This window comes from Salvelinus namaycush, chromosome 4 (assembly GCF_016432855.1).
Source record: "Salvelinus namaycush isolate Seneca chromosome 4, SaNama_1.0, whole genome shotgun sequence".
In the NCBI taxonomy this organism is placed as follows: domain Eukaryota; kingdom Metazoa; phylum Chordata; class Actinopteri; order Salmoniformes; family Salmonidae; genus Salvelinus; species Salvelinus namaycush.
This window is the reverse complement of record NC_052310.1, coordinates 57,906,469-57,917,796: the sequence shown is the minus strand read 5'-3', so window position 1 is coordinate 57,917,796 and position 11,328 is coordinate 57,906,469. Positions and strand designations below refer to the sequence as shown.

The 11,328-nt window shown below is 41.0% G+C and overlaps 1 protein-coding gene across 3 annotated transcripts; it reads right to left on the bottom strand.

Annotated features, from left to right (window-relative positions):
• Nucleotides 1-1,980: 1,980 nt before the first annotated feature.
• Nucleotides 1,981-8,849, bottom strand: LOC120046655 (membrane-spanning 4-domains subfamily A member 15-like). 3 transcript variants are annotated; one of them, XM_038992049.1, is made up of 7 exons: nucleotides 8,735-8,849; nucleotides 7,053-7,178; nucleotides 6,681-6,791; nucleotides 6,427-6,483; nucleotides 3,021-3,197; nucleotides 2,660-2,773; nucleotides 1,981-2,224 (listed from the first exon to the last, which is right to left on the bottom strand). In XM_038992049.1, the coding sequence occupies exons 2-7, from the start codon at nucleotides 7,176-7,178 to the stop codon at nucleotides 2,186-2,188; spliced, it is 624 nt and encodes a 207-aa protein (XP_038847977.1). In that variant the 5' UTR covers nucleotides 8,735-8,849; the 3' UTR covers nucleotides 1,981-2,185. The 3 variants fall into 3 exon arrangements, with proteins under 3 accessions (XP_038847977.1, XP_038847975.1, XP_038847976.1); XM_038992047.1 differs by lacking the exon at nucleotides 8,735-8,849 and adding an exon at nucleotides 8,039-8,135; XM_038992048.1 differs by lacking the exon at nucleotides 8,735-8,849 and adding an exon at nucleotides 7,790-7,862.
• Nucleotides 8,850-11,328: the final 2,479 nt, after the last annotated feature.

Sequence of the window (11,328 nt, the reverse complement as noted above, 5' to 3'; positions counted from 1 at the left end):
AACCTGTTTTTGAGAAATGTAATCATCTAATATTGTAAGAGCTTTCATTGTCTGCTTATATGCCCCCTTTATTTATCCTACGGCTCTGACTTGGTGTACAGGGAGAACACTGTAAGAACGGCCCATGTTCTGAATTCTGTTGCTGTACATTTCAAAGTGCTGAACAAATAATTATATTAACTATGTCTGTCCTAGCTTGCTCATTAATGTCTTAATTGAAATCACGGATTGCCTCTTATCTGCTTGTCGTCCCCTTATGCCATAGTTTGTACATCTCAATTGTCATTAGAAACCACATTTGTTTAAGCAAGTCAGCCATATCAGCTATAGTTTTGTAAAAGGCAGTAAATGAGGCTGATTAAACTGTTTCGGCTGCCAGACAAGGCTCTGCTGATAGCCAGGTGTAGCTGTGGTAAGGTGTTGGGACTGCTGTTGGGACTCTGCTGTTGGGACAGCTTTATGTAGGCCCTAACAGTTTGTGGGCACCCTTTGTCACCTTTATAGTGCAATTCATGTATTGTTTAGTGTTGTGTTGTGTAGTGGCTTTGCTGGCATGCATCCCAAATTATTATTTTTTTGCCCCACCAATATCTACATGCTACAATTGCCACTGGAGTGAATTAATGCAAATGCTGGTGATGTAGGCTATAATAATAGGTCTACAATCTAGGTATTGACAGGCCTATAAAATGTCACTATTCTGTCTTGTTTCGTGTTGGGATGTTAATTGTATTTTATAAATGCAAAACCAAATCGACCTGTTGTGTGCATGAAACTCAAAATCAGTTCTACAGGTTTGAAAAAGTGTTTATTGTTGCACAGAAGCCCTCTAGAATCATTGAAAAATGTTTTAAATTGTCATAATATTTGCAATTGTCTAGCTAGCCTACAGATCTCTTCACATATATTGAACAAAAGACTCCACACTCTAAAGAGTTAGATTAAAACAAGTAATTAAAACACTCTGTAACCTAGATGAAAGCTGTGGGGCACATGCTGTGGTCCTGCTGAGGAAACAATTTTTTCAGAGAATAGAGCTAAAAATTTGTGACTGTATGATTCCACAAAATCTGAAACCGGGGAAACTCTATCTGGCCCACAAAATGTCCTGGCAGTTTATAGTCCCGTCCTGGCTTCTCTTTTCCATAGTAAAGGTGCACTGTTAGACTTGCAGTTTCCATTCCCTCCCACTGAAATTATGGGGTCTCTGTTGGTATTGATCTACATTGGGGCACTACCCCCACCAGATCAGGATGAATCTCTTCTCTCTGCTGCAGCTGCTACTTATTTGCAAATGGAGGAACTAAAGCAGACTTTATTAAGGAGCCAACTGGACACATCATCTAAGTCAGACTGCTCTGTTGCAGGTAAATAATCCTTCTGTTAATTATTTCAATCGTATAAGAATAAAACACTTTTGGTAATATAGTCTGTGCTACCAGCCATTTGATGAAAAGGAAATGCTTTCAGATGTTCTCTCTCACTAAAACAATTTGGGAAAGCACTTTTTGGCATTAGTCTATTGTGCAATGTCGTTTGATGAAGTGAAGACGACTCAGATTTGTATGATATATTAATAGATTGTCTGAAAATGAACCATGAATCATTAAGATGGATTTCTCTTCAACTCTAATTCAAGTGGTCTTATACTGTACAAGTGACCATCTTTGTAAATCGCATATCTAAAGTAGGCAATGAGGCATTATAAATTGTGTGTAGAGTGACGTGACCTCCTTTGTAGAAACATAAAAGCAGTGAAAGAGAGTTCTCTGGCTCTTGTTTCTGGCATAAGAGAAAGGCAATGATATTTTGGACCATCAAGATGAGCAAAACAAATGTCTAGTGGACATTTGTATGCACTTAACTGAGTGCTTTACTCATACTTGAGCAAAAAGTGATTTTTCAATAATGAGTAAACAAGCCGACAGTGTTCTATGAAATGATAATGCTGTGAGTGGCATACAATGATCATGTTAATTGTCTATTGTATTACATGGATGTTTTATTTTATTTTATTACATTTATTTCAAAGTAGAAATGAAAAGTGTATACAAAGACAATTTCTATATGTGGATTTAATGAAATGTTCTACACATTGAATACATTTATTTTATATCAATAAATCCAAGTTTTCTATCCATCCTTCATGGCAGAGACAGTCATAAAATGCTTGCTTTTTCTTCATTCAGTCTGCTGATGGTAGATTGTTCATTACAACAATTGCCTGTAAAGAAGAAAAAGGGCCGAGTTTATCTTAGATATTCACCTTGCAAGACAAAAACAAAAAAAACATTATGTACACTCTATACAGTACAAACATACCACAGGAGGTTGGTGGAACCTTAATTGGGGAGGACAGGCTTGGGGTAATGGCTGGAGCGGTTGAGTGGAATGGTATCAAACACATGGTTTCTGTGTTTGATGCCATTCCAATTGCTCTGTTCCAGCCATTATTATGAGTCGTACTCCCCTCACCAGCCTTCACTGAAACATACACTGTAATAACATAATTTACAGATAAGATTATGTCAGATTCTTTAGGGCACTTAAAAATCTAAATGTATTTGATTAATTGCACTGGCATACTTACCACAGTCTACAAGCCCCAGGCTAGGATAAATATGAGGTTATAAAGTATATCACTGCCACAGTACTTTACCTGTGTCTTACTGGACCGCAAGGCAGCCCTGGCAAATGCTGTCATCATTATTAGGAACACCATTCCCACTAAGCTCTGATACATGAATACAGCCTCAAGGCTGCGCAACTGGCCCTGTCAGGAGAAAGCAAAATGAAGGGTTTCTTTATTTAGAAAGAATGAGAAAGTTTACAGTTTAAAGCTGTGTTATAAGATGTTTATCCTTTCTTTATTCCATTTACTGGATGGGATTTTAAAGAGATTGTCACAAACCAAATACCCAAGAGAAGAGTGCCAATAATAATTTTTCCACATAGCAGTGATCCAGTTTCACAACAACAACAGCAACAACAACAGCAACAACAACAACAACAACATTTACCGTATGATGTTTACGCCAGGGGACATCATCTCTGGTAGAGTTTGTGATGTCATCATAGTAGGAATGATAATAGCTGTAATGGTAATACTGCAAATTCAGGATGCCTTTAAGGAATTCAAAGAAAGCCACTGTGACCCCCAATATAGAGATGATGCTAAGGGCCAGGCTTGCTGTCACCTGGAGGGTGAGAACAAAGAAAATGGTGAAAAAACAGCAAGCACTTTGTGACAAAGTCTCTTTCAAGGCACGCATCGGAGTAGGATTCTATTGCATTGACAAGCCATACTCTACACAGACCTGCGTGGCATAATCGATCAGAGCTGCAGTAGGCCTATATGCAAATAGACCATTGCATGGAGCATGGAGGAGGAGGTGTGATAGTGTGGGGGTGCTTTGCTGGTGACACTGTCAGTGATTTATTTAGAAATCAAGGCACACTTAACCAGCATTGCTACCACAGCATTCTGCAACGATACGATATCCTATCTGGGACTATCATTTGTTTTTCAGCAGGCCAATGACCCAAAACACCTCCAGACTGTGTAAGGGCTATTTGACCAAGAAGGAGAGTGATGGAGTGCTGCATCAGATGACCTGGCCTCCACAATCAACAGATGGTTTGGGATTAGTTGGGCCGCAAACACCATAAGAAAGATGCCCAGGGTCCCTGCTCATCTGCGTGAATGTGCCTTAGGCATGCTGCAAGGAGGCATGAGGACTGCAGATGTGGCCAGGGCAATAAATTGCAATGTCCGTACTGTGAGACGCCTAAGAGAGCGCTACAGGGAGACAGGACGGACAGCTGATCGTTCTCGCAGTGGCAGACCACGTGTAACAACACCTGTACAGGATCGGTACATCCAAACATCACACCTGCGGGACAGGTACAGGATGGCAACAACAATTGCTCGAGTTACACCAGGAATGCACAATCCCTCCATCAGTGCTCAGACTGTCCGCAATAGGCTGAGAGAGGCTGGACTGAGGGCTTGTAGGCCTGTTGTAAGGCAGGTCCTCACCAGACATCACCGGCAACAACGTCGCCTATGGGCACAAACCCACCGTCGCTGGACCAGACAGGACTGGCAAAAAGTGAAACTTCACTGACGAGTCGCGGTTTTGTCTCACCAGGTATGATGGTCGGATTCGCGTTTATCATCGAAAGAATGAGTGTTACACCGAGGCCTGTACTCTGGAGCGGGATTGATTTGGAGGTGGAGGGTCTGTCATGGTCTGGGGCGGTGTGTCACAGCATCATCGGACTGAGCTTGTTGTCATTGCAGAGTGAAGGAAAAGCATCCAACAAGTGGTCAGCATATGTGGGAACTCCTTCAAAAGCTGGTTGAGAGAGTGTGCAAAGCTGTCATCAAGGCAAAGGGTGGCTACTTTGAAGAATCTAAAATATATTTAGATTTGTTTAACACTTTTTTGATGACTAAACTCAGCAAAAAAAGAAACGTCCTCTCACTGTTAACTGCATTTATTTTCAGCAAACTTAACATGTGTAAATATTTGTATGAACATAACAAGATTCAACAACTGAGGCATAAACTGAACAAGTTCCACAGACATGTGACTAACAGAAATTGAATAATGTGTCCCTGACCAAAGGGGGGGTCAAAATCAAAAGCAACAGCCAGTATCTGGTGTGGCCACCAGCTGCATTATGTACTGCAGTGCATCTCCTCTTCATGGACTGCATCAGGTTTGCCAGTTCTTGCTGTGAGATGTTACCCCACTCTTCCACCAAGCCACCTGCAAGTTCCCGGACATTTCTGGGGGGAAATGGCCCTAGCCCTCATCCTCCAATCCAACAGGTCCCAGATGTGCTCAATGGGATTGAGATCCGGGCTCTTCGCTTGCCATGGTAGAACACTGACATTCCTGTCTTGCAGGAAATCACGCACAGAACGAGCAGTATGGCTGGTGGCATTGTCATGCTGGAGGGTCATGTCAGGATGAGCCTGCAGGAAGGGTACCACATGAGGGAGGAGGATGTCTTCCCTGTAACGCACAGCGGTGAGATTGCCTGCAATGACAACAAGCTCAGTCCGATGATGCTGTGACACACCGCCCCAGACCATGACGGACCCACCACCTCCAAATCGATCCCGCTCCAGAGTACAGGCCTCGGTGTAACACTCATTCTTTCGATGATAAACGCGAATCCGACCATCATACCTGGTGAGACAAAACCGCGACTCGTCAGTGAAGAGCACTTTTTGCCAGTCCTGTCTGGTCCAGCGACGGTGGGTTTGTGGCCATAGGCGACGTTGTTGCCGGTGATGTCTGGTGAGGACCTGACTTACAACAGGCCTACAAGCCCTCAGTCCAGCCTCTCTCAGCCTATTGCGGACAGTCTGAGCACTGATGGAGGGATTGTGCATTCCTGGTGTAACTCGAGCCGTTGTTGTTGCCATCCTGTACCTGTCCCGCAGGTGTGATGTTCGGATGTACTGATCCTGTACAGGTGTTGTTACACGTGGTCTGCCACTGCGAGGACGATCAGCTGTCCGTCCTGTCTCCCTGTAGCGCTGTCTTAGGCATCTCACAGTATGGACATTGCAATTAATTCCCCTGGCAACATCTGCAGTCCTCATGCCTCCTTGCAGCATGCCTAAGGCACATTCACACAGATGAGCAGGGACCCTGGGCATCTTTATTATGGTGTTTTTCAGAGTCAGTAGAAAGGCCTTTTTAGTGTCCTACTTTTTCATAACTATGACCTTAATTGCCTACCGTCTGTAAGCTGTTAGTGTCTTAACGACCATTGCACAGGTGCATGTTCATTAATTGTTTATGGTTCATTGAACAAGCATGCGAAACAGTGTTTAAACCCTTTACAATGAAGATCTGCAAAGTTATTTGGATTTTTACTAATTATCTTTGAAAGACAGGGTCCTGAAAAGGGACGTTTCTTTTTTTGCTCAGTTTACATGATTCCATATGTGTTATTTCATAATTTTTATGTCTTCACTATTATCCTACAATGTAGAAAATAGTCAAAATAAAGAAAAACCCTTGAATGAGTGGTGTGTCCAAACTTTTGACTGCTACTGTATATGTTTTTTTCCTCCTGAGCTTTCTTATATCGCCTACATATAGGACAGATACTTCAAAGCCTTATTCCTTATGATTTATTTTTTGACTGTCTTTTTTGCCATTTGTGAATGTGTTATTCAATGCGTTTCTCTGGGATTTGGTACTAAAGTTCGATTTCAATATTTTATAAAATCATTATTTTATTTTTATATATATACCTAAAGGGGTCATAAAATTCAAACCAAACGTCTTATACTCAAGAGAATTACATTTCCTGCAGGAAAGTTATCCTGGAACAGGGTGATCAAATTAAGATCTTACATCTGTAATGCCTTTACACTGAATTCCAATTCATGTTACTCACCAATTGTTTTGAAGTATTCTTCTCTGTGAGCACGTATAACAGCCCACAGATGATAAACTGCAAAACAGTGGAGGGAGCGGGTTTATAAATTCAAAAACACAAACTGTCATGGGAGAAAGATATCATTGATTGGAAGATTTGAAAATGCGGGCTTAAGACTCCAAGTTATGTGTTACTGTAAGTTAGATGTTATGGTATGACATTTGGATTGTCAATATGATAGATTTATATAGACACACGCAAGAAATGCATACCAGGATTCCTAGCCAAAAAGAGGTGAAATTCTCCGCAGAGGACTCCAGTGGATCCATTCTCATGGGAATCGCCAAGATGAAGAGTGATGAGCCCATGAACAGCATTACAATCTAACCAACCAGACAGAGAAATTATATATTTACACATAAATGACGGGGTATCTGGGCATATAATGTTTTCATTATGAGTAACTGTAGCCTGTTACCGTGCTATTACCATGTTATTACCACTTTATTTTGTACTGTAATGTAAAGTGCTACCACTAAATTAACGGTAAATCCTCAAATTCAAAGTTTACATTTTTGTCTGCAATGATATCTTGGAGTATTTGTTAACAATGAATACATCAGTTCTCTGTTTTCCAGTCTCACCCCAATACTCTTCGGCTCCCCTCTTATGAAGCGGTGCAGGGGTTTACTACCTCCCACTGTGGCAGAATGTGGCTCTCTTCCTCCCCCTGCTGGACTGATGTCAGACACCATGTTCACCGACATCATCTGTTGAAGGATACAGACCTGATAAGATCTATAGGCTTAACAACACAACACTAATAACACAATAACACAATAACAACAACAACACCATGACAACACTGATAACACCATGACAGAGAAACAGAAGAGTGCCATAAACAGCAAGATCAGCTTTGATTAAAATAATTGAACCCGTGTGGTTTTATTTACACTTTAAACTATGTGGGAACAGTATAAGAACAGTGGCAAAGCAAACCTCAGAGCAGCCAACATTGAAAATACTTTTGTAAAGGGCCAGAGCCAATCACAGGGGTCTAGAACTTGGTGAAAGTTCATAAATATGCTATGGTATGCATCACACAAAAACAATCTAGCAACAAATGAACCATTTGAAAAAACCCACTGAGCTCATCTTTTCTACGTGTGACAATCATCATAGGCCATACTGATAAGCCGATTATAATGTATAGCCAGTTTCTATATGCCTCATCAAACCAAGATAGCCTAACTTTTTTGTGTTTTGAAAAGAGTAAGGCTGAGATTAAGTACTAGGTCTGAATCTATAAATCAAAACTAACAAATGTCATAAATAATGTATTATACTGTATTTGTTTGAAGAGAACTGCAATATTCACCTAATAGTTCATCACCAACAAAAACAGCACTAGAATTGCATAGAGCACCACAGAACCTATGACATAATATGGTCGTCATGTTCAAATGGACTTTGACTACTTTTGGTGACATATGTAAAGATAAGGATGTCCGTTGTGTTGATAAGAGAACCTAACCTGTTACAAATGCACAAATAATTGAATTGTAGAATATTTAACAGATAGATACTGTACATGTATAGCATAGAAAGTGCTAAAATAGTTACAGACCTGGCTTGAAACAGAACAGAACCTTGTAGATGAACAAATATTACACAATGGAGGGAGATATTGACACGAGGGAGACGGGTGGGTGTGGGGGTGGTTGGGCGGGCGGGCGGGCAGATGATAGTGCCACAGAAATGTTTTTACAATGAATCTGTCCTGAATCATTAAAAGGAACTGAACACTTTTGAGAAAGGTAGAAAAAAGACAGAGCAGAGTAGAATGTTGCCAACATGCACTACAGGTTTATTTTGTTTTTTCATCGAAATGTCCGTCAGTTGAACTTAGAGAAATGACATAGCTGGTTTTGTTCTGTAACCCCAGCTGTTTTCCAACATGAGAGATGAAGAGAGAGAGAGACCATAGAGAGGAGCAGTGGGGTAGGGGAGAGGCGGTAGGGGGTTAACAGAAAGCAAAGGGAGTGGGAGGGAGAGAAAGAAAAAGTTTTACACAATGTCTACTTCTATTTGGCGGTGGTTGAGATTGTTACAGTATTTCAGAAGAATGAGGAGAGGGAGGAGAGGGGAGAAGGTGAAGGAGATGGATCATAAAGGGTATAAAGGAATGGCTTGAAGCAATGTCTGTGTGTAACATCCTATATATTCAGGATTCAGAAAATGCTCCATGCAGAGATGCTTTCTGAGCTACTGAACAAGGGGAGAGATCAAGACATATAAGGATCAAGATAAAATTATAGCTTACCAAACTTTAGAGACTTGAACTTTTGATCTTAGAGACTTGAACTTTTTGATCTGAACTTTTCAACAAACTTAAACTTTGGCCATTTCCTCATCACTGAAGCCCTCTTATCTGACGGCTCGTAAATACGCTTTTCTAGCAATGTACAAGTAAACGCGAATTTCATGATACCACCTCAGCCCCCCCCCCCCCCCCCCCCCCCCCCCCCCCCCCCCACCCACTTCCAGACCAAGCTTCAACCCCTACCCCCCTCTTCCCCAAAACAGCTGTGGAGTAAATAATTATCTTTGCCCAACCTAGTGTAACATCTCTCTCTCTCCACACACACACACATAGAAAGTGGTCAAATAGTAAGAGCTGTCTCAGATGTTTGTTCTATCAGTGCTTCTGTAGGTTTATTGATTATCATTTGTCAAAGAATAAACAGAAATATCAGGTAACCATGCAACCAACATATCCAATTAAATGTTATTAATTTGTCAGTCTATTGCATTGAAAACAGTTGAGTATGAGTTAGGGTTGGGTTTGCTTGCTTGTTATGATAGTCAGTGTAATAGTGTGTCATATCAAAGTTCAAGTTGAATGGATGGCTGTGATTTACTGTAATAGTATCAGCTAAACCTGGCACATCGGCCAAGGGGTCATATTGCCCTCTCAAATTCTTCTGAGTGAACAACAGGGATATTTTGGGTTCCATACTAATGATCTGTGATACCCTAGTAAGTTTGTAAAGTGCGTCCCTGTATTTGTAACTCAGTTGAAAATCACAAAAACCTTTAAAAAGAATATACCTAAAGAGTCTAACTTGGATGAATAAATGTGAAATAAACTACATAAAATCTATTTATTAAAAAAAAGGAATGACTATAACTAACTATATTAAACTGCTTACACACGTTTTCAAAACGGTCTCCTTTTTTCAAAACTCTACACACAAAATGAAAAATGCCTCACATCTCCTTCAAAATGTAACACTGCATTCAAAATGCCATAAACACATGTCAGAATGAAGCATTTGCATCAAATGGCAAACACTGCTTTCATAATAGTACATTTTTGGATATACCATGTAAACACTGTTGTTCTAAATCTAAAGCTCTTTGGTCTTTCATAGGCTTATATCTACATTTCAATACAATGTTCTACAGTGAAAGTAATCTGCTGAGAGGTTTAACGAGTACCCTGTAAACACTAATGCAATGTAGAAACAGAAAATATTTATTAGGCCAAACATTACTGTTGTATACAGTAGCATAGAACAAAACCATAAACATATGTAAACCAAAAGTATATTCTTTAGAATACAGTAAAGAACACAATTGTGTGTGTGGGTTCCCGGGGGGGCAGTCCAGGAATTGGTGGGGGGGGGGGGGGGGGGGGGGCAGTCACCAGTGCTAAGCAAGCTACGCTTCATCTCTTCACCGGCCTGGGTCTGGCCACAATACTTAGTCCACATCACAAGATACGTTTTCTCTTGCCAAACATCGAGGGAAGTATCTCCTAGCATGGCGTATCCAACCTTGGTCAGAGGCAACCTCTATGTCCCCACATGCGTCCTCCATTGCCTGGAGAAGCGGCATGCGGGCATAGGGTTGGCGATCATACACTTTCCAGCGCCAGGCTGAGAAGAATTCCTCTATGGGATTTAGAAAAGGTGAATATGGGGGTAGGTACAAACTACAAATTGTGGATGGGTGGCAAACCAGTTTTGGACCAGAACAGCCCGGTGAAAACTAACATTGTCCCATAAAACCACAAATCTAGCAGGCTCCTGATCTGGATCAGGGACAAGCATTGTGTAAATTGCATCCAGAAAAGTGAGCATATGGCCAGTGTTGTACGGACCCAGTGTGGCATTGTGATGGAGGACCCCGTTTTGAGTGATGGCAGCACACATAGTTATATTACCCCACGCTGTCCAGGGACATTGGTAATTGCCTTCTGTCCTATTACATTTCTTCCGCGGCGCCTGGTTTTGGTGAGGTTGAAGCCAACCTCATCCACATAAATAAATTAATGGCGAATTACATGGGCATCCAGCTCCAATACTCGCTGTAACAGACAAAAGGATATACAGATGAGTAAATATGGTATGTCTGAAGTACTGGAAGTAGTGTTGCATACATACCTCTACAAAGTCATGTCGCATATTCTTGACTCTGTCAGAGTTTCTCTCAAATGGCACCTTGTAAAGTTGTTTCATCGTCACTCGGTGCCGTTGGAGGATGCGTTGTATGGTCGACAGGCTTACAGCATTGATGTTGTTAAATATGGTGTCATTATTCAAGATATGCTCTCTTATCTCTCGAATCCTAATTGCATTGTTGGCCAAAACCATATTTATAATTGCAGTCTCTTGTACATCTGTAAACAAGCGTCCTCGTCCTCCATGATGTCTTTGCCTTTCCACTCTGTACAGAATTCAAACACAGTATGTGTTCAGCATAGGAACTGTAAACAATGTACAAAAAAAGGTAGTACAGCATGATAACCAACCTCATTCATTCAATGCAGTGCAGTAAATGGATGGCTTAGAGTTACAAATGTTTATGCAATACTATGCAGTCATACGTATTTTACAGTACATTACTGTAATG

Excerpts from the sequence above, each read along its gene's own strand:
- LOC120046655 (XM_038992049.1), bottom strand. The coding sequence starts at position 7,178 with ATGATGTCGGTGAACATGGTGTCTGACATCAGTCCAGCAGGGGGAGGA. Across the intron at positions 2,774-3,020 it reads CCTGGCGTAAACATCATACG|GGCCAGTTGCGCAGCCTTGA; the intron begins GTAAATGTTGTT and ends TTCTCCTGACAG. Across the intron at positions 2,225-2,659 it reads TGCGGTCCAGTAAGACACAG|GCAATTGTTGTAATGAACAA; the intron begins GTAAAGTACTGT and ends TCTTCTTTACAG.